The 23,404-nt window shown below is 37.8% G+C and overlaps 1 protein-coding gene across 3 annotated transcripts in view; it reads left to right on the forward strand.

Annotated features, from left to right (window-relative positions):
- ANKRD31 (ankyrin repeat domain 31) overlaps positions 1 to 23,404 on the forward strand; it is a 164,339-nt gene that overhangs the window by 50,987 nt on the left and 89,948 nt on the right. For all 3 annotated transcript variants that reach the window (XM_040450693.1, XM_040450700.1, XM_040450703.1), the window contains 3 exons: positions 3,869 to 4,143; positions 6,832 to 6,941; positions 17,512 to 17,667. In XM_040450693.1, coding sequence (XP_040306627.1) covers positions 3,869 to 4,143; positions 6,832 to 6,941; positions 17,512 to 17,667 — 541 coding nt within the window. The remainder of the gene's footprint in view (positions 1 to 3,868; positions 4,144 to 6,831; positions 6,942 to 17,511; positions 17,668 to 23,404) is intronic.

The following is a 23,404-nucleotide window of genomic DNA, read 5'->3' on the forward strand; positions in this document are numbered from 1 at the left end:
GCATCCATATTCATCAGGGATATTGGCCTGTAGTTCTCTTTTTTTACTGGGTCTCTGTCTGGTTTAGGAATCAAAGTAATACTGGCTTCATAGAATGAGTCTGGAAGTTTTCCTTCCCTTTCTATTTCTTGGAATAGCTTGAGAAGGATAGGTATTATCTCTGCTTGAAACGTCTGGTAGAACTCCCCTGGGAAGCCATCTGGTCCTGGACTCTTATTTGTTGGGAGATTTTTGATAACCGATTCAATTTCTTCGCTGGTGATGGGTCTGTTCAAGCTTTCTATTTCCTCCTGATTGAGTTTTGGAAGAGTGTGGGTGTTCAGGAATTTGTCCATTTCTTCCAGGTTGTCCAATTTGTTGGCATATAATTTTTCATAGTATTCCCTGATAATTGTTTGTATCTCTGAGGGATTGGTTGTAATCATTCCATTTTCATTCATGATTTTATCTATTTGGGTCATCTCCCGTTTCTTTTTGAGAAGCCTGGCTAGAGGTTTGTCAATTTTGTTTATTTTTTCAAAAAACCAACTCTTGGTTTCGTTGATCTGCTCTACAGTTTTTTTTAGATTCTATATTGTTTATTTCTGCTCTGATCTTTATTATTTCTCTTCTTCTGCTGGGTTTAGGCTGCCTTTGCTGTTCTGCTTCTATTTCCTTTAGGTGTGCTGTTAGATTTTGTATTTGGGATTTTTCTTGTTTCTTGAGATAGGCCTGGATTGCAATGTATTTTCCTCTCAGGACTGCCTTCGCCGCGTCCCAGAGCGTTTGGATTGTTGTATTTTCATTTTCGTTTGTTTCCATATATTTTTTAATTTCTTCTCTAATTGCCTGGTTGACCCACTCATTCGTTAGTAGGGTGTTCTTTAACCTCCATGCTTTTGGAGGTTTTCCAGACTTTTTTCTGTGGTTGATCTCAAGCTTCATAGCATTGTGGTCTGAAAGTATGCATGGTATGATTTCAATTCTTGTAAACTTATGAAGGGCTGTTTTGTGACCCAGTATATGATCTATCTTGGAGAATGTTCCATGTGCACTCGAGAAGAAAGTATATTCTGTTGCTTTGGGATGCAGAGTTCTAAATATATCTGTCAAGTCCATCTGATCCAATGTCTCATTCAGGGCCCTTGTTTCTTTATTGACTGTGTGTCTAGATGATCTATCCATTTCTGTAAGTGGGGTGTTAAAAGTCCCCTGCAATTACCACATTCTTCTCTAAGGTTGCTTATGTTTATGAGTAATTGTTTTATATATTTGGGCGCTCCGGTATTCGGCGCATAGACATTTATAATTGTTAGCTCTTCCTGATGGATAGACCCTGTCACTATTATATAATGTCCTTCTTCATCTCTTGTTACAGCCTTTAATTTAAAGTCTAGTTTGTCTGATATAAGTATGGCTACTCCAGCTTTCATTTGGCTTCCAGTAGCATGATAAATAGTTCTCCATCCCCTCACTCTCAATCTAAAGGTGTCCTTAGGTCTAAAATGAGTCTCTTGTAGACAGCAAATAGATGGGTCTTGTTTTTTTTATCCATTCTGATACTCTATGTCTTTTGGTTGGCGCATTTAATCCATTTACATTCAGTGTTATTCTAGAAAGATATGGGTTTAGAGTCATTGTGATGTCTGTATGTTTTATGCTTGTAGTGATGATGTCTCTGGTACTTTGTCTCACAGGGTCCCCCTTAGGATCTCTTGTAGGGCTGGTTTAGTGGTGACAAATTCCTTCAGTTTTTGTTTGTTTGGGAAGATCTTTATCTCTCCTTCTATTCTAAATGACAGACTTGCTGGATAAAGGATTCTCGGCTGCATATTTTTTCTGTCTAGCACACTGAAAATCTCGTGCCAATTCTTTCTGGCCTGCTAAGTTTCAAAAGAGAGATCAGTCACGAGTCTTATAGGTCTCCCTTTATATGTGAGGGCACGTTTACCCCTTGCTGCTTTCAGAATTTTCTCTTTATCCTTGTATTTTGCCAGTTTCACTATGATACGTCGTGCAGAAGATCGATTCAAGTTCCGTCTGAAGGGAGTTCTCTGTGCCTCTTGGATTTCAATGCCTTTTTCCTTCCCCACTTCAGGGAAGTTCTCAGCTATTATTTCTTCAAGTACCCCTTCAGCACCTTTCCCTCTCTCTTCCTCCTCTGGGATACCAATTATGCGTATATTATTTCTTTTTAGTGTATCACTTAGTTCTCTAATTTTCCCCTCATACTCCTGGATTTTTTTATCTCTCTTTTTCTCAGCTTCCTCTTTTTCCATAACTTAATCTTCTAGTTCACCTATTCTCTCCTCTGCCTTTTCAATCTGAGCCGTGGTGGTTTCCATTTTGTTATGCATTTCGTTGAAAGCGTTTTTCAGCTCCTCGTGACTGTTCCTTAGTCCCTTGATCTCTGTAGCAAGAGATATTCTCTGCTGTCAGCTATACTGTTTTCAAGCCCAGCGATTAATTTTATGACTATTATTCTAAATTCACTTTCTGTTATATTATTTAAATCCTTTTTGATGAGCTCATTAGCTGTTGTTATTTCCTGGAGATTCTTCTGAGGGGAATTCTTCCGCTTGGTCATTTTGGATAGTCCCTGGCGTGGTGAGGACCTGCAGGGCACTTCCCCTGTGCTGTGGTGTATAACTGGAGTTGGTGGGCGGAGCCGCAGCCAGACCTGATGTCTGCCCCCAGCCCACCGCTGGGGCCACAGTCAGACTGGTGCGTGCCTTCTCTTCCCCTCTCCTAGGGGCGGGATTCACTGTGGGGTGGGGTGGCCTGTCTGGGCTACTTGCACACTGCCAGGCTTGTGATGCTGGGGATCTGGCGTCTTAGCTGGGGTGGGTAGGCAAGGTGCACAGGGGCAGGAGGGGCAGGCTTAGCTTGCTTCTCCTTAGGTGATCCACTTCAGGAGGGGCCCTGTGGCAGCAGGAGGGAGTCAGATCCGCTGCCGGGGGTTTGGCTCCGCAGAAGCGCAGAGTTGGGTGTTTGCGCAGAGCGAGCAAGTTCCCTGGCAGGAACTGGTTCTCTATGGGATTTTGGCTGGGGGATGGGCGGGGGAGATGGTGCTGGCGAGCGCCTTTGTTCCCCACCAAACTGAGCTCTGTCGTCAGGGGGCTCAGCAGCTCTCCTTCCCTTTGTCCTCCAGCCTTCCCGCTTTCTGAGCAGAGCTGTTAACTTATGACCTCCCAGACGCTAAGTCGCGCTTGCTGTCGGAACACAGTCCGTCAGGCCCCTCCGCTTTTTGCAAGCCAGACTCGGGGGCTCTGCTTGGCCGGTGAGCCGCCCCTCCGTCCGGCTCCCTCCCGCCAGTCCGTGGAGCGGGCACCGCCTCGCCGCCCTTCCTACCCTCTTCCGTGGGCCTCTCGTCTGCGCTTGGCTCCGGCGACTCCGTTCTGCTAATCCCCTGGTGGTTTTCTGGGTTATTTAGGCAGGTGTAGGTGGAATCTAAGTGATCAGCAGGACGCGTGGTGAGCACAGCGTCCTCCTACGCCGCCATCTTCCCTCTCTCTCCCACTATGTGAATTTTTGTACTTTCATCTTATAAGAGGCACTTTTATGTAATCAAAGGACAAGATAATACTTAATTTCTTCTCATAAAAATTTTTTTCATGTTAATTTTGAGAGAGATAGGAAGAGAGAGAGACACAGTGCACACGAACAGGGAAGGGGCAGAGATATTGAGAGGAGAGACTCTCAAACAGGTTGCGTGCTGTCAGCGCAGAGCCTGACACAGGGCTTGATCTTATGAACTGTGAGATCATGACCTGAGCTAAAATTAAGAATCAGAGGTTTAACCAGCTGAGTCACCCAGGTGCCCCTCTTCTCATTCTAGATTTTTTGCATTGCTAGAATTATTTCTTTATGTGTTTACATCTTATTACAGACTCTAGAAGATCCAAATCCATTTGGATTGCAAACTTCAGTTCATCACAATGTCACCACTTGTGATTCACTATTAAATAATAAGGAAAATTCACAATCATTGGAAAATAGGTCTGACCAGGACACTCTGTGCGTGTTGAGGACATCATCCAGACTGAAAGCAGGAAGAGATGCAAAGCACACAGATGACATGTATAAGATGTCAGAAAAGATTTTACAAAAGATACTTGTCTGTGAGGATCAAACAAATAAGAAGTCCTCAACTAAGAATTTCAGGTATGCTAGCAATTTTTTCTTTCTCTCTAGATATGCTATAGACTTTATAGATAAATCTATGATTGGAACATTAGCGTTACTGTACAGTTATCCCTAAGTGAAGAACTTTATTTTTTACTGTTGTTGCCTTATTTACTATACAGTTATTTTTTTATCCCAGAAAACTCTTCTACTTTTTTTTTTTTTAAAGGTAATGGGAGATTTGGTGTATTTCAGCCTAATGCTAATTTTCATTCTTTTTAAAAATAAGTTTAGTTAAAATGCATCACTACACAGTTATAAATTTTCTTGTCACAAGAACTTCTAAGAGTTACTCTTTCAACAACTTTCAAGTATACAGTACAGAATTGTTAACTACATTTACCATGCTGTACATTTCATTCTCAGTACTTATTTATCTTATAAATGGAAGTTTGTAGTTTTTGATCACCTTCACCCATTTCACCTACTATCCCGCCCCCTGGCCTCTGACAACCATCAGTCTGTTCTCTGTATCTATGAGTTTGGTTTTTTTTTTTTTTTTTTAGATTCCACATATAAGTGAGATCATACAGTGTTTGTCTTTCTCTGACTTATTTCACTTAGCATAATACCCTTTAGGTCCTTTCACATTGTCACAAATGGCAGGATTTCCTTTTCTATGGCTGAATAATATTCCATTGTGTGTGTATGTATGTGTGTATGTATTTGTATGTATATGTGTGTATGTATGTATGTGTATGTATGTATATATATGTATACACACACACTAATTTTCTTTTTTAAATTTTTTATTAATGTTCATTTATTTTCGAGGGAGAGCGAGACAGAGTGCAAATCGCAGAGAGACAGAGAGAGAGGGAGACAAGACTCTGAAGCAGGCTCCAGGCTCTGAGCTGTCAGCACAGAGCCTGATGTGGGGCTCAGATTCATGAACTGTGAGATCATGACCTCAGCCAAAGTTGAACTCTCAACTGACTGAGTCACTCAGGCACCACTGTATACCAAATTTCTTTATCCTTTCATCCATCGGTGGATACTTAAGTTGTTTCCATGCCTTGGCTATTGTAAATATTGCTGTCATGGCCTTGGAGGTGCAGATATCTTTTCAGGATAGTAATTTTATTTTCTTTGGATAAATATCCAGAAGTGGTGATGGTAGCCATTGTAAATAACACTTGTGAGGTAATATCTCGTTGTGGTTTTCATTTGCATTTTCATGCTATTAGTGATGTGGGTTACCTTTTTATGTACCGGTTAGCCATTTGGATGTCTTTTTTTAAAGTTTATTTATTTTGAGAGAGAGAGAGAGCAAGTGCATGGGAAGAGCAGAAAGAGAGGGAGAGAGAGAGAATCCCAAGCAAGCTCTGAGCTGTCAGCGCAGAGCCCAACATGGGGCTCGAACTTGCATACTGCAAGATCATGACCTGAGCAGAAATCAAGTCAGACACTTAATCAAGTGTCACGCAGGCCTGAGCCACACAGGTACCCCTGGATGTTGTCTTTAATAAAATGTCTTTTTAGTTCCTTTTCCATTTTTTAATTGGATTGTTATTTGGTATTGCATTATATGTGTTCTTTATGTATTTTGAATATTAACCCCTTATGAGATAAATGATATGCAAATATTTTCTCTCATTCAGTAGCTTGCCTTTTTATTTTGTTGATGGTTTCCTGTGCTGTGTAGAAGCTTTTAGTTTGAAGTAGCCCTCGTTTATTTTCCTTTTTTTGCCTTGGTTTTTGGTGCCAAATGCAAAAAATCATTGCCCAAACCAATGTCATGGTGCTTAACCTATGTGTTTTTTTCTAGGAGTTTTATGATTTCAGGTCTTACAATCCAGTCTTTTATCCATTTTGAGTTGATTTTTTGTATGGTGTAAGATTGTGGTCCATTCTCACTGTTTTGCATGTGGCTATCCAGTTTCAAAACATCATTTATTAAAAAGATTATCCTTTACCCATTGTTTATTTGTGGCTTCTTTGTTGTAAATTAATTGACCATATATATGTAGGTTTATTTCCAGGCTCTACTCTGTCCCATTGACCTGTGTGTCTATTTTTATGCCAGTAGTTTGCAGTTTTTGATCACTGCAATCCCATACGGCAAGTTCTTTTTTCTTGCAAAGAATCTGCCTCTTTTTCCCTAGAAGGTGAATAGATAGTAGCATGCCAGTTTGGGGAGTGAGGGGCAAGAGACTCAGAATACTTATAGATGACTTCTCATAAAGGAGAGAAGCCCATAAGAAATTCAGGTACAAAGAAAAGGCTAGAAATCACACTGACTGACATGCCTGTCACAGAATTATCTGCAATTTATTCAGAAGTCAGCTCCATATTTTAGTCTTTTTTTTTTTAAATGTTTATTTATTTCTGAGAGAGAGAGACACAGAGTGTGAGCAGAGGAGGGGAAGAGAGAGGGGGAGACACACAGTCTGAAGCAGGCTCCAGGTTCTGAGTTGTCAGCACAGAGCCCGATGCGTGGCTCAAACCCATGAACCTTGAGATCATGACCTGAACCAAAGTTGGACATTTAACCAACTGAGCTACTAGATGCCCTGCAATCTCCATATTTAAAACTGCCATGCTGCTTGACAGTAGCTCAGTAAAATACCTTTCAGTTTTCAAAATTTAGTCAACATTTGATATGATTCTCTGTGAATGGTTGTAGAGGACATGATAGTAATTTTAAAAACATATTTATTTTTCAAGAATGCAGGATCCTGCTTTAATGATTAAAGGTAAAAGGAAGAATATGTGTTCAGCCAGACTCAAGAGTGGAAAACAGATCAGGAAAAACACAAAACTTGCTGGAAAAAATGGTGAGGCATATTTGATTTCTTTGTAATTTTTTTAACTAAGTAACTTAGAAAAAAATAGAATTTTGGTACTGAAAAGGATTTAGAGATGATCTAGATTATCTGTCTCAACTTTCTCATTTTACTGATGAAGAAGTTGAGAAAGGTTAAGTATTTTTCCTGGTAGTGCACAGTTCATTAGTAGCATAACTAGGACTTGATCACGAACTTCTGGCCTATAGGCTGGCATTTTTTCTATACTTCTCCTTTGGAGAGAATAGTTACAGAACTCTTTTCAAATTTACATATGTGACCTATTTGTGATGTAACGAACGTAGCATAAGACTTTGAGAAATCATACCAAGAGGAATGAATAGAGAAAAGGAGAAGGCAAAATTATTGTTATTCTAAGATGTTATTTTTGTTCCTAAAAAAACCCCAAAGAATATCCTAACACACTATCAGAAACAATAAGAATCTAGAAATACTGTTTAAAATATAATAGGGGTACAGTTGAAAAATTAAAATACAAACTACAGGTTAAATAATAATATATCAATGTTAAATTTCCTGAATTTAATAATAATTTGGTTACTTAAGAGAATATTTTTGTTTTTAGGAAATAAACACTTAAGTATTAGTGACAAAAGGGTCATGGTGTATATAAGTTATTATTTATGTAAATGTCTGTGTACATGCATATGTTTATATAAAAAAAGCTAGAATGACATAAAGTAGTGGCAAAATGCTAACAATGGGTGAATCTTTTGTTTTGTTTTTGTAACTTTTTTGTAAGCCTGAAATTATTTCCAAATAAAACTTTTAAAATATTCATTTAACTAAAATAAGACAAAAATAAATGCCTTTCATATATATAAGTTACTCAGAAAATATAGGAGAAGGTCCCATTTGTAATAATTACACAGGAGAGAAAATACCTGCTTATGTAACTAATAAGAAATATACCTTACCTATAAAGAAGAGACTTTAAAAATTCTGCTAATATAAGAAAAAACTTGAATAAATAGAAAGAAGAACCTTACTCTTGACCGTAAGTATTCAGTGTCATAAGAAATTTATTTGTCCCTAAGTCTCTTTATAAATGCATGAGAGCTCAATCAAAAACATTGTTTATATGTCAATTGTTTTATTTTGTATTATTTTTTATAAGGCTGGAGATTAGCTCTAAGAATGTTATAAAATCATACTAAATATGAAAGACTAGCCTAGAATATTCTGAAAAATAAAAGCACAGGAAGAGTGGAGAGACTGGAACCTGCTGTAATTAATATGAAAGCAATTAGAAAGCCATAGAAATTGAAGTAATTTGGCACAGGAATAGACAGATAAATCAAGGAAACAGGTGAATTTAGATGTTAGAAGCCAGGTACAGTGTGAATATTGGGGAAGGTATGTGATAAAGCTGGCATCTCAAATTGGTGGCAAAAAGAAGGACTAAGTAATAAATAATGAAAACATTAATAAAATTTGATACCTATAACATTCCTTATGCTAAATTTAATTCCAGTTTGACCAAAGATTAAGTTAAAAATAAAAAGCTCTAGAAGAAAACATAAATGAATCTTTTTATAATCTTCAAGGAAAAGCACCTTTTCAAAGAATGACAAACTCAGAATCCAGGAGGGAAAAGAATGATAAAACTGACTACATACATTTTAAAAAATTGTATGAAAAACACCCTAAAGAAAACCAAACATCAAGCACAAAAGAAATATTACTAACACATAACAAGGAGTTAATTGCATTAACATGCAGAGAACTGTTAGAAAACAGTAAGGATAAAGACAAGTTGGTAGGCAACACGAACAAGCACTTCACAGAAAAAAAAATGTATATGTGTGTGTGTGTGTGTATATATACACACACACACACACATATACATATACATACATATATATGTGTGTATAACTATATACACTATGTATGTATCTGACACTAAGAGAAACATAATAGTGTACGTCTACCCCCAAAAGAAATCCTATATTCAGAAATCATAATCCAGAGGAGATGCAAAATATGGGCAAAGGCATTTTTAATCAGCAGCAAACCTAATTCATGCAGGGATATTTGATCCTAGGACACCCATCTTCTAATAGCTTTTGTTATTGCAAATAGTAGTAAACACATAAATAATGCAATATCAAGTGTCAACCTGAGACCATTCACTCTCTGGAAACAGGAGGCTTTGATGGACTCAACTATAAAGTAAGTAACACGGCACCTTGGATTTTGCATTACAATTTTGCTAAAAAAAAAACATAGTTTAGTATGAGTTAGATAGATAGATGTAGATAAATAACTGAAAAGATTAGCATCTTCCTTATGATTAAAGAAATGTAAATTAGAAGTATAGTTTTCACTTAACAGAATGTCAAATGTTTAAACATTTGAAAATTCCCAGTGGAAAGAATGTGGAAAAAGTAAGCATGCTCATATGTTTTTGGTTTGTTCAGTGTAAGGTTGTTCAGTCTTTTCACAGGGCAGTTTATTTATATTCATTAGACTTTTAAGTCATAATTCTTTTGAATCAGCAATTCTACTTAAGGGGATTTATTCTGTAGCTATACTTGCTTACATACATAAAGATATTTTTTTAAAGATGTTCATTACAGCTTTGTTTATCATAATGACTAGAAGTAGTCTAAACTAGGCAAATAGTTAATAAATTGTAATATAACCATTGAAGTAATATTCAGTCATTTAAGAAGTCAGAAGATAGGGCACCTGGGTGGCTCAGTCAGTTAAGCATCCGACTCTTGATTTCATCTCAGGTCATGATCTCACAAGGTTCGTGAGATGGAGCCCTGTGTCGGCCTTTGTGCTGAGCGTGGAGCCTGCTTGGGATTCTCTCACTCCCTCTCTGCTGCTCGCCCAGTTGCTTGTGCATGCTCGCTTGCTCTCTCTCTCTCTCTCTCTCTCTCTCTCTCAAAATAAATAAACTTTAAAAAAAATCAGAAGAATATATATATGTTGTTAAGAAACAAAAATGTGTGTTATGTACAGAAAAATAGAGATAAGGATAACACAATTTCTGGTTGGAAACAATGCAAGCAAGAAGACAGTGGAGTAGCAGTTTTAAAGCATTAAAATAATTTCTGTACCTAGAGTTCTATAACTAGAACATAAAATTCTATACCCAGCAAAATATATTTCAAAAATTAAGGTGAAATGAAGTTTCAGACACATAGAAGCTGAGAGAACTCAATACCAACAGACTCATACTGTATGAAATGCTAAAGGACATTCTCTAGGCAGAAGGGTGATACTAAATGGAAATCTGCGTCTACACAAAGGAATGAGGACCATTGGAAATGGTAACTGTATGGATAAAAATACAAGATTTTTTTCTTTTTTTTAACCAATTTTAAAGGATAGTTGACTGTTTAAACAAAAAAAACAACAATGGATTATGAGGTTTTTAACAGATATAAAAATAAGATGTGTGGTAATAATAACAAAGGCTATGAGGGGAGAAGTGGAAACGTACTATTGTAAAATGTATTTAAGGATATTACATTTGAAGGTAGACTTTGTTGGGTTATAGGTGTATACTATGGACACTGAATTGGTGGTGAGCAGAGCCTAGGGTGGCTGAGGCCTGTGGTGGGTGAGGACCTTGCCACAGATGGACAGCTTGTTTCTGTACAATGACTACCTAGTGGTTTTGCTGCCTTTCTGTGAGAATCCCCCAGTGTGTATTCCTCCTCATGAGAGGGTACACCCCCTAACTGCAACATTGAGTTGACTCAGTTTCTGCCCTGAATTGTCATAATGAAGAAGCCTCCTGGAGCTTTGTTGGGATTTAATATCTGAGGAGGAAAGATCTCCCAACTAGGCATTTTCATCTCTAAGGTGAGTCCTAACTTTGACGTACATTGAGTAGGACTTCAGGGAAGGGACCAAGTCCTGCCTGTGAATGATATGGATTTCCAAGATACTGAGTACATCTAGGCTGTTGGGATCCTGAAGACAGCCCACAAAATCAGCAAGAGGAGTATTCCCTACAGAGTTGCAGCCCACAGCCCTCCCCATGTAATCTTCTAGGATAAACTGATAGGCCTTAGGGAAACTACTCTCAACCCTACCCTGGCAGGGTGAAGTTGGTGAGATGGCAAAACAGTGAGACCCTCCACTGAGCCAGCTAGCCAACTATATCACACGAACTGTACTGTGCTTTTAGTTCCCTAGTTTTCTAGATGAGTTTCATTCCCTAAAGGAGAAGGATGATGATGTGTAGGTATGGCATAGCCTGTGGAGAATAGCGATAGAAAAAGTGACTGGCATTTATTGAATATCATGTGCGAGGCAATTACACATATGTCATATCATTTTCATTGGAGTATGGAAATCAGTACAAAAAAGAATCTTGGGGGCCCTCCGTCTAATTTACCTGGCCATCTTACCCCATCCTTCTACTATCAGTCTTATACACTTTGGCGCCTTTAGTGAGACCTTGTTTCTCCATCCTTTCCCTTCTTCTTCTCCCCACACCTCTGCCCAAAGTAAAATCCAATGCTGAGGCTTAAAAAATAAAATAAAAAAAAATAATGTATATTATAAACCCTAAAGGAACTCTTATAACAAGTTAGAGCTAATAAGCCAACAAAGAAGATAAAATGGAATAACAAAAAATAATTCAGTTTTAATCCAAAAAGAGTAGAAGAAGAGGGAACAGGGAAAAAAGGATAGGAAAAACTAAAAGCAAATAGCAAGATGATTACTCGTACCGAACCATATCAGCAATCACAGTAAATGTAAATAGTCAAACACTCCCAATTAAAAGACAGAGATCGTCAGATTGGATAAAAAAGCAGTACCCAACTACATGCTGACTTTAAGAAACAGACTTGAAATATAAAGACATAAATAGGTTAACACTAAAAGAATGGGCGGTGGGGGCGGACAGAATACTCAATTGTATTAGTTTCCTGTTATAACAATTTACCGCAAATGTAACTTAAAAACAACAGAAATTTATTTCCTTATAGATCTGAGGTCAGAAGTCCAAATGATTATTAAGGAGTTAAAAATCAAGGTGTCAGCAAGGCTGATTCCTTCTGAAGGTTCCAGGGGGGAAATCTCTTTCTTGCTTCTTCCAGCTTCTAGAGACTGTGGCAGTCCTTTGTTCCTGGCTGCGTCAGTCCAGTCTCTGCTTCTCCTCTTTGATTTTGTTACCCTCTTATGAGGATTCTCATGATTACATTTAAGGCTCATCCAGGCAATTCAAGTACCCTTCCCTTCCCAAGCTCCTCAGTCACACCTGCAAAGTCACTTTTGATATTAAGGTAACATTCTCAGACTCTAGAGATAAGATGTGAACACCTTTGGAGGACCAGTATTTAGCCTACTATACAAATTAAAAGAAAGCTAGAGTCATTATGTGTTAATAATATCAGACAAAATAGATTTCAGAACAAAGAATATTAGCAGGGATAAAGAAAGCTATTTCATAATGATGCAGAGGCAACTTCATGAAGAGTACATAATTCTAAGCAAGTTTTCTCTTTTAATAGAGTTCCAAAATATATAAAGTAAAAACTGATAAAATTGCTAAGAGAAGTAGACAAATCTGCAATTAGAGATTTCAGTACCACTCTTTCAGCAATTGTTAAGTCATTATAATAAGCTAAGTAGGGGTGTCTGGGTGGCTCAGTCAGTTAAACATCTGACTCTCGATTTTGGCTCAGGTCATAATCTCACAGTTTGTTGGTTTGAGCCCTGTCTGTGCTGACCGTGCGGGGCCTACTTGGGATTCTGTCTCCCTCTCCCTGTCCCTCCCCTGCTCGCTCTCTCTCTCTCTCTCTCTCTCTCTCTCTCAAAAATAAATAAATAAACTTAAAAAAACAAAAAACCAGGGGCACCTGCCTGGCTCAGTCAGTTGAATGTACAACTTCGTTTCAGGTCATGATCTCATGGTTCATGGGTTCAAGCCCTGTGACGGGCTGTGCTGACAGCTCAGAGCCTGAAGCTTGCTTTGGATTCTGTGTCTCCCTCCCTCTCTCTGCCCCTTCTCTACTCACACTCTGTCTCTCTTTCTCAAAAATATATAAACATAAAAAAAATTTATAGGGGTGCCTAGGTGGCTTAGTTGGTTAAGCTTCCGACGACTTCACCTCAGGTCATGATCCCATGGTTTGTGAGTTTGAGCCGCATTGGGCTCTGTGCTGACAGCTCAGAGTCTGAAGCCTGGTTTGGATTCTATGTCTCCTCTCTCTGCCTCCCCCACTCATGCTCTGTCTATCTCTGTCTCAAAAATAAATAAACATTAAAAAAATTTTAAATTATTTTTAAAAAAGCCAAATAGAATTATCAGTAGTGATACAGAATATTTAAGCAACACAATCGATCAGCTTGACTTAAAGTTTTTAGAACTTTCCACCCATCAGCAGAAGATCACACATTCTTTTCAAATAAACACAGAATATTTTAAGAGTTTTATTCTTGGCCGTAAAACCAGTGTCAATAAATTTAACAGAATTAAATTAAAAGAGTGTGTTCTCTTATACCAATGGAATTAAATCAGAAATCAGTAATAGAAAGATTTCTGTAAAATCCTGAAATATTTTGAAATTAAATAGCACACTTTTAAGTAACTCATGGGTCAAAAAGGAAGTTGAAAGGGAAATCTGAAAGTGTTTTTGACTAAAATAAAATGAAAACACAACATAGCAATATTTTGGGATGTCACAGAAAGTAAGTAAGGGGGAAACATAGTACCAAATATGTATATTAGAAATGAAGAACACTGTCAAATTAAGGACATCAGTTTCTGCCTTAAGAACCTGGAAGAATATAAGTGGATGAAATCCAAAGTAAACCAAAGAATGGAAATAATAAAAGAGAAAGCACTGGTAAAGCAGAAATCAGTGAAATAGAAAACAGAAAAATATTGAGAAAATCAATGAAGTGAACAGCTGGTGCTTTGGGAAGATCAATAAAATTGATAAACTATAGCCAGACTGATGAGGAAATAAAAGAAGATACAAATTCCAAATATCAGAAACTAGAGAGGTAACATCATTCATAGTCTACAAATATGAAAAGGATAATAAGGGAATGTTCTGAACAACTTTTTGCCAATGCATTCAGCAACTTAGATGAAATGGACATGTTCCCTGAAAGAAATTATTAGAAATGAGCAACTTGAATAATAATATTATCTGTTAAATAAATTGCAGTTGTAGTTAAAAACTTTGCCACCAAAAAATCAACAAACAAACAAAAAACTTGTAGGCTCAATGCCTTCTAGATAAGTCTGCTAGGGTTATCATAACCAAACCACAAACTGCATGGCTTAAATGACAAATTCTCACCATTCTGGAAGCTAGATGTCTAAGATCAAGGTAATAGAGAATTTGATTTCTGGCAAGACCTCTACCTGGCTTGCAGACAGCCATCTTCTTGAAGTGTCCTTCCTTCATGTGTGGAGAGGTCTGGTGTTTCTACCTTTTTTTTTATAAAGACACCAGTCCTATTTTATTATGGCTTCAACATATGAATTTTGAGGGGATGCAGTTCAGTTCATAATACCTTCACTGGTGAATTCTACTAGACATTTAAGGAATAAATAGAACCTGTTTTCCACAAACTCTTCCAAAAAGTTGAAGATAAGGAAATACTTCCCAATTCATTCTATGAAACCACCAATGAACTGAAACCAAAATCAAAGACATCACTGGAACGGAAAACTACAGATGAATGTCTCATAAACATAGATGCAAAAATCTAAATGAAATTTTAGCAAATCAAATTCATCATAACAGAGTGGGGTTTATCTGAGGAATGCAGGATTAGTTTTGATTTAAAAATTAATTACTGTAATTCACTAACAAGCTAAAAAAGAAAAACCATATCATCATCTCACTGGATGCAGAGAAAACATTTGACAACGCCTAACATCCATCACACGTGAAAACTCTCAGCAAAGTAAGAATAAAGGGGAATTTTGTTAACCTGACAGAGGGCATCTACAAAAATATTTACAGGTATTATACTTAAAGACTGAATACTTTTCCCCTAAGATCAAAAATAAGGCAGGGGATGTCTGCTGTCACTACTTCTGTTGAACATTGTACCAGAGGGTTTAGCCAGTGCAATCAGGAAAAAATAAATAAATAAAAAGCATTCATTTGGGGAAAGAAGTAAAACTGTGTTTAGTCACAAATGACATAATCATCTATATAGAAAATCTAATGGAATCTGTGTTAAAGCAAGTATAAGTGAATTTTGCACAATTAAAGGATACAAGATGAAAATACAAACATTGCGTTTCTATATTCTAGTGACAGTGAAAATTGATACCATAGTATCAAAAAATATGAACTACATAGGGATAAATTTGACAAACTATTGAAAAAGACAGATACACTGAAACTTACAAAACATTATTCAGAGAAATCAAAGAAAATCTGATGGAGACAAATGGAGGTCTATTGCTTTGTTCATCAGTCAGAAGACTCAATATTGTTAAGATGCTGTTTCTCCCTAGATACTATTTATGGATTCTGTACAATCCCAGTCAAAGTTCCTGTATGGTTTCTTGTAGAAATTTACAGGCTGGTTCTAAAATTCAAATAGACTGCAGAGGACCTAGACTGGTAAAACAGTTAGAGGGCTTAACACTCTGCCTGATTTTAAGAATTATATAGTTATTGTAACCACAACAGCATGACTTTTGCGTCAAGATAGGGAAAGCAATGTAACAAGAGTTCAGAAGTAAAACCTGAATTTTGACAAAGGCACAAGGCTTTTGTAGAGGGGAACAGTTGGACATCCACGTGCAACAAAATGTTATTGAATATCTCCATATATTTTAAGAATGTTGCATTTTGTTTTGGCCCACAGTGACTTGAAGAAAAAATTGATCCTTTCAGCACTTTTTAAGAAACCTTGTAGTTAGGCATGTTTGGTGTAGGCTTTATCCTGGAGCTAGTTAAACAACTCCTACTGAGACATAACTTGTCAATGGTTTGTCTTCCACTAATGCCCTGGTTGTTCAAAAAGATCTGTCTCCTCAGGCTGTCAGGAATGTAAATGTCACCCAGGCCTGTGTGACCTGTCATGATTATTATTTTATAGTTCTTGGATAGTTGTTCTTGCCAGCCTCATGAAGACTCCTCCTCCATATGAGCCATTTAGTATTCAGATAATGGCCCAAGGAGTCCCTTCTTTAGATTTCTGGTACCTATTCTTTACTCCCTCATCCCTGGTATCCTGCCCTGCAAAATCTAATCACCTCAGCCTCCTGAAACTTTAATCTCTATCTCCTCAGTTCAGCAGGATCACCTTGCTATGCTTCTGCTATGTTCTGGAAAGTGCATCCAGACAGTTTCTGTCCAGCAGACAAGAAACTGGAGTGCTCTTGGGGCTCACTTTGTTTCCCTCCTCTCAGACGAGTTGTAGATGTGAACTGCCTGTTTTCCAGTGTCTGAATATTAGGGTTTTGTTTTGTTTTGTTTTACCCCATATATATTTTGTCTAGTCATGATTACAAGTGAATGTCTTCTCCAACTTAGTTTTCATTGAAAAATTTGGCATTCTTCTTAATTTGTTACCTTAATAAATTATATAACTAGAATAGCAAGTATAACTGGCAAAGATCTTAGAGTAAAGGCTACTGGGTTTTGGTAAGCATACAGTTTTCTCGTAGGAGCAGAATGCTTTGTAGTCCAGAACGGGGGGAAGCAGGTTAAATGGCCAGAAGTTGGTTTCTTTTACAGTGGAACTGAATGGAGGCAGTCTAATAAAGGCAAAGCAGATAAATTATAGTCCATTAAAAAATGGGCTGCTGTACTCGTTTACCTTTGTGAGAATTTAGGAGGGGTAGGTTAGCTAGATTCAAATTGGAAAAGCTATAATCAAAGCTATTTTCAAATTCGGGAAAACCACATGAAGTATTATCCATAAAAATTGACAGGACTTAGAGTATCTTATGAGGAATGGCAGTATTTTCGGAGACACAGTGGAGAAATGATATGTATAACTTGGGAAGCTATTTAAATTATATATTTTCTGGCTTAGGAGTTCAAAACTATTGTACAGATCAAGATCATATTTCTTTGTTTAATTTTATGACAGCTCTTTTTAGCAAAGAAAGAAAATTTAGCCTTCTCTTTTCTGGACTCACTGGGGTTAGTTTTTATATTTTCCTTATGTACTTCTGAGATTTTCTCATGATGGTGGTATAAGACATTTTAGTACTATAGTATTTTGGGGGGTTTAATAACATCTAGATTTAAATAATCCTTTTCACCAGAACTCTTAAAATAATCTGTTTTTTTTTAAAAAGAATCTGTTAGTCTTCTAAAGTATGTACTTTTCATGGGGTTTCAATAAATATAAACTTCTTACATGATTTATAATGTATTGCAGGTGTTTTCAAACTAATGACATTTTTTCTCTCACCTTTTTGCCTGTAGGTAACATTATATAATGTTGGGTAAATGGATGCAATACTTTTTCATAATATAATTCCAGAATGTTGACTAGATTCACTCTATTACATGTATTCCTTCTGATTTTCAAATAAGGATTCTTATTTGTTTGTTTTCTTTTGTTTATTCCCTCATTTCAGGAAAAATGAAGATGAATGAAATACCTCTTTCTAACATTAACCGTAGAAACATTTTTGGAGAGAACTTACTGTATCAGGCTGCTCTGCACAATGACCCTGACCTTGTTCATCATTTTATAGTAAAAGGGGGAAATGTTAATCAACAAAGTTATGCTGGTAAGTTGGGGTTACCACCCACATTATTTTGAAGGTGGTTCGTAGTTTCTGCAGAGTCACTTCTGTGAAAGTATGGCAAAGTGGACCTGAGGCAAGTCTCACACAGAGTTTCCAGGTCATTTTCCTGCTTGAGTAGCTGATCATCATCATCTCCTTGGGAAATGGTAACGAGGGGAAAGAGGAGCAGGAGAAGAGTAGTATATTTAACCTTCAAAGATTATGCCTGCTGAGGGCCCCCCAGGTGGGTCACGTGCAGTTGGCTTGCACAGAAGAGTGCCGTTCTTGGGGCTGACTTGCTGGCTTTGCATGGGCGTTGTTACCGTGACACTCAGCTTTGAATGGAAGAGAAGTGAGGTCAAAAGCTGAAAGAAGCTGATGGTACACTTGAGATGTGACGGAAATTGAGATAACATTGCAGGTGTATAACAGGGGCAATGGCCAGGGAAATGGAGAGAAGGGTGTATGAGATAGAGAGGGTGGGACAGCGAGCTCAGAACTTTCTTTCTACGAGGCTGGATCTCTGGTAGTCTTTTTTTGCAGAAAGAACCTTATATTCTCCTGGACAAGAATGATTCCTTAAAGACACTTAAGTACTTAAGGCACTGAGCAGCACTGGGCCAGCCTGGGTAGTACTTTTATGTATCCATACTTTTTCTACCGTTTCTAGACTTTATGAAACAGTGCACAAAAAATGTCTGGTAGTTTTTGTTAATCTCTATCTGCTCCTTAAATTCAGGAGTAGCTCTGCATGCAGCTAACTTTACTTTATGGATTTCCCAAAAATCTCTTAACATGTTTCTTTTCATTAGCCCTTGTCTGCACCATTAACATCCTTGCTGTCTCTTCCCTCCTTGTCTTTGGCCATTTATTGTGCACTTTCTCCTCACTGCCCCAGGTACTTCTGTGACCTTCATGAATTCTTTATCCTTAACATACTTTTCTGACTTTTTGAAGTCTCTCTTGTTCTCTACTTTTCCTTCTAACTCTTCATCTTAGCTCTTATCTTTATTTCTGGCTATTACATCCCATAAAATTGCAGAGGGCAGTGTTGGTTTTTTTCTTAATGTTTATTTATTTTAGAGCACAAGCAGGAGAGGGGCAGAGAGAGAGGGAGACCCAGAATCGAAAGCAGGGTCCAAGCTGTCAGCACAGAGCCCGATGTAGGGCTCGAACTCAGGAACCATGCATGAGATGACGACCTGAGCTGAAGTTGGAAGTTCAACCAACTGAGCCACCCAGGGACCCCTAGAGGGCAGCATTTTTAAAGACTTTGTAACTATTTGTTTCATCAGAGTCACCTGCAGTGTTTGTTTAAAATGTAGCCTTTATTTCACCCCCCCAAACACACATATTCACACCCAGTCTCACAGTCAAAATATGTAGGTTAAAACCTTGAAATCTGTATTTTAGCATGTTCCCCCAATGATTTTTATTCTCACTAAAGTTCAAGAACTACTAGCAACTACTGGCAAGAGGTGTACACCTCTATGTAATAAACCAGTTCATTGTAGTGAGCTTTTATAGTATGTCTCCTATGTGCCACGTGCTGTGAAAACAGAAAGACATGTTTACTAGAAAATTTAAATATATTCTGTGATATAATCCAAAAAAAAGGTAAGTGCCTTTTGAGAAATTAATAAAATGTTACAATAACAGACCAATAGTCTTGTCATAGGTTGACATTTGCATTTTATTTTGTTTTTTATTTTTTTTTTAATTTTTTTTTTCAACGTTTATTTATTTTTGGGACAGAGAGAGACAGAGCATGAACAGGGGAGGGGCGGAGAGAGAGGGAGACACAGAATCGGAAACAGGCTCCAGGCTCTGAGCCATCAGCCCAGAGCCTGACGCGGGGCTCGAACTCACGGACCGCGAGATCGTGACCTGGCTGAAGTCAGACGCTTAACCGACTGCGCCACCCAGGCGCCCCATGACATTTGCATTTTAAATCCTTGTTTACATTTTATGTTATCTTTTTCTTTGATTTAAAAAACCAATTGCAGTAATTCTTCGTTTATCAAAAACAAAGATGACGACCAGGAAATAGGCTGAAGTCTGAATACCCAAAACAGATTTCATAAAGCTTCTTCGCTAAAACTATCTCACACCAATGCTCTTAGCATTATTTTACACAGAATTCTATCTGATTCCTAAGTTTATGGCACAGTAGAAATGAAAGCAAAGATTGGCACAGACCAGGATGTTGATAATAGCAAGAAGTTTAACAACAAGGCAAGAGACAAAAAAATTAAAAATGAGAGGACACATTGTTGAGGACTGTATAATGTAGTAAAGCATGCACTTAGACCTCCGTGAGTGTTAACAATTGCTACATTAGAGCATGTAACTAATATTATGATTGTTAGGATCTTGAATCTTTATTAAAAATGTGTTAGGTTATATTTTCTTTCTGGGAAATTTATAATCCTATAAAGCTTTAAAGATATTTCCTTCAAGATGATTAAATTTTTAAAAAGAAAAAATGTTCAGGGATCTTCTAACCTGTAGGGGTGCTTGGATGGCTCATTCAGTTAAGCATCTTGATTTTGTCTCAGGTCATGATCTTAACGTTTATGATTTCAGGCATTGCATCAGGCTCTGTGCTGACAGTGTGGAGCCTGCTTGGAATTCTCTCTCCCTCTCTCTCTCTGCCCCTCCCCCCACTCATGCTTTCGCGCGCTCTCAAAAATAAATAAATAAACTTAAAAAAAAAGGATCTTCCACTGGTAGATCTGGGAGATAAAAGATATGTTGTAAAGTGTGATCCATCTTTATTTTGAAGGAGTGGTTTTATAACACAGAAGGAGTACTCCCTAAGGGAAGGGAAATTCTTTGTACATTTGATTTCTTTCCTTTTAATTTTTAATGTTTATTTTTGAGAGAGAGACAGAGTGTTGAGTGCAGGAGGGGTAGAGAGCGAGGGAGACACAGAATGTGAAGCAGGCTCCAGGCTCTGAGCTGTCAGCACAGAGCCCAACGCGGGGCTCAAACCCACAAACCACGAGATCATGACCTGAGCTGAAGTCGGACACTTAACGGACAGAACCACCCAGGCACCCCCGTTTGATTTTTTTCTGTCAGATGTGTAGCCATATCTGGTCTACCATGGCTCTCTCTGCAAAATAAAGGTCCATCTGGCTTTGTGGATGCTGGGAATTTCTTTCATCCTTAAGACTGGTAGTATTCATCACTGGTTCATTCTTGTTTAGGTCTCCAGAGTAGCATTCATTTTTCACTCCTTCCTTGAGGCCCCACCGTTAACTCTGAATTACTGACATGCAGTAATTCTCTTCTTTGGGAATTTTCTGCAGTTAATTTAAAACAGGAGACTAGCTTTTCACTGTACATTTACCTTATGTTTTTCATCATTCTGGCTCAGGGAAAACAAACCAATCTTTTGTTATGGGTTTCTCATTCCTAAAGCAGTCATTTTTGCCCCTTTAGGAAACTAACTTTTATTGTAGTTTAATCAAAACCTAAATAAGGAAAGGAAGTTTTCTAGAAGGAAAATTATCATCTTCTTTAATAACTTTTGGATTTCTCACATTTCACTTTTCATCCTAGACTGGTGGCAGATAATCAGGTTAATCAGTATATGCGTTGATAAGCAAATTTCCACAGGTCCCGAAATCTAAACAAGTTCACACTTTTTATCAGAAAAAGTGCTGGAGGGACCTAATTTTTATGTTACATTTTTAAAAATAGGTAGTCCTTAAGTGCTTATGTTTCAAAAGTTCACAAGTGAGCTATTTATTTGAAATTTTTATGACATTATGAAAAATTGCAAACATACAGAAAAGTTAAAAAAAATCTACAGTAAGCATCTGTATACCTAATACCCACATTCTACATATTTATTTTCATCACATACTTACTATAAAGGAAGAACACTTGTGTGTTTCTCTTCTACTTTTATTCCTAACACTTGTGATATCGCATGTGTGGGTTTTGGACACATCAAGCAATTCTCCAACACCAGCTGAGTGTCCTGCAATTTAATTCATTTTTGACACTAACCCATATTAGTACAGACCCCACAGGTTAAGGGCTCAGTCAGAAACCCCCACTTCAGATGCCAGTCACAAGTAGTAGGTCCCCAGGTTGCCCACAATTTCTGTTCAGCTTGGCTACAAATTGGAGGTTCCCACAGTCCCCTCCTCAGATTCAGTCATTTCCTAAAGTAGCTTACAGAACTCAGGGAAACACTTATGTTTACCATGTAAGTTTACTTATTATTATGATAAAAGATATGACAAAGGATACAGATACAGACTAACAGCCAGATGAAGATACATAGAGTGAGGTCTGGAAGAGTCCTGAGCTCAGGAGCTTCTGTCCGTGTGGAATTGGAGTGTGTTACCTTCCTAGCATGTAGTTGTGTTCACCAGTGTGGAAAAGTTCTCTGAACCCCGGAGTTTTGGGGTTTTCATGGATTCTTCATCATGAAGGCAGGGTGGGGGTTGGGAGGACATGAAACTGAAAGTTCCAAGTTTCTGATCATGGTTTAGTCTTTCTTATGACCAGCCCCAACCTGGGAGTCCACCAAAAGTTGCCTCACTAGAACAAAAGATGTTTTTATCACCCAGGGAATAAGGGACTTAGGAGCTTTGTGTCAGACATTTTTTATCACTTGGGAAATTGTAAAGGTCTTGGGGATTCTCTGTGAGTAACTGGGGTGAGAGACGAAGTATTAGAACAAAAGATTCTCCTAGCACCCGTGTTTAAAAGGGTTTAGACATTCTGTGCCAGGAACCAGGGGGCAGAGCCCCTGCCTATCCACCATACCTTTACATCTATAAATCTCTGTCCATCAATCCATCTTTATGTTGACACAGTTCAAAGAAAGTTAGTACATTTTACCACCAAACACCTGAGAAATACTATCTCTAACTAGAGTTCAATTTTTTTTTAATTTTAATTTTTTTTTTAATTTTTTTTTAACGTTTATTTATTTTTTTGGGACAGAGAGAGACAGAGCATGGACGGGGGAGGGGCAGAGAGAGAGGGAGACACAGAATCAGAAACAGGGTCCAGGCTCTGAGCCATCAGCCCAGAGCCCGACGCGGGGCTCGAACTCACGGACCGCGAGATCGTGACCTGGCTGAAGTCGGACGCTTAACCGACTGCGCCACCCAGGTGCCCCATAGAGTTCAGTTTTTTTTAGAGGTAAAATTTTCATATGGTGACATGCAGATCTTAAATGTGCTATTTGATGAATTTTGACATATATATTCACCTGTGTAACCCAAACCTCTATCAAGAGGTTGCTGCAGCCAAGGTAAAAGAGGTTGTTGCCTTTTTTCTCCTCTAGGATTTTGATGTCTCTCCTTTTTGAGTTTATTTTTGTGTATGGGGTAAGAAAGTGGCCCAGGTTCATTCTTCTGCATGTCACTGTACAGTTTTCCCAACACCTTTTGCTGAAGAGACTTTTCCATTGGATACTCTTTTCTGCTTTGTCAAAGATTAGCTGGCCATACATTTGTGGGCCTATTTTTGGGTTCTGTATTCTGTTCCATTGGTCTATGTGTCTGGTTTTGTGCCAAGAAGTCGTTAAATTTTTAAGTATTTGAAGAATGTCCAGGTATCTTTCTGATACTGGTTTCTAATTTAATTACTTTTGGTCAAAGGATATACTTTCTGTGAATTTTATCCTCTTACAAATATTGAGAATCGGTCAGTTTCCTAGTATATAGTCTTTCTTGGTTAATATCCCTTGTGTATTTGAATGTTTATTCCT

This window comes from Herpailurus yagouaroundi, unplaced genomic scaffold (assembly GCF_014898765.1).
Source record: "Herpailurus yagouaroundi ecotype Mexico unplaced genomic scaffold, PumYag 29, whole genome shotgun sequence".
NCBI lineage: Eukaryota > Metazoa > Chordata > Mammalia > Carnivora > Felidae > Herpailurus > Herpailurus yagouaroundi.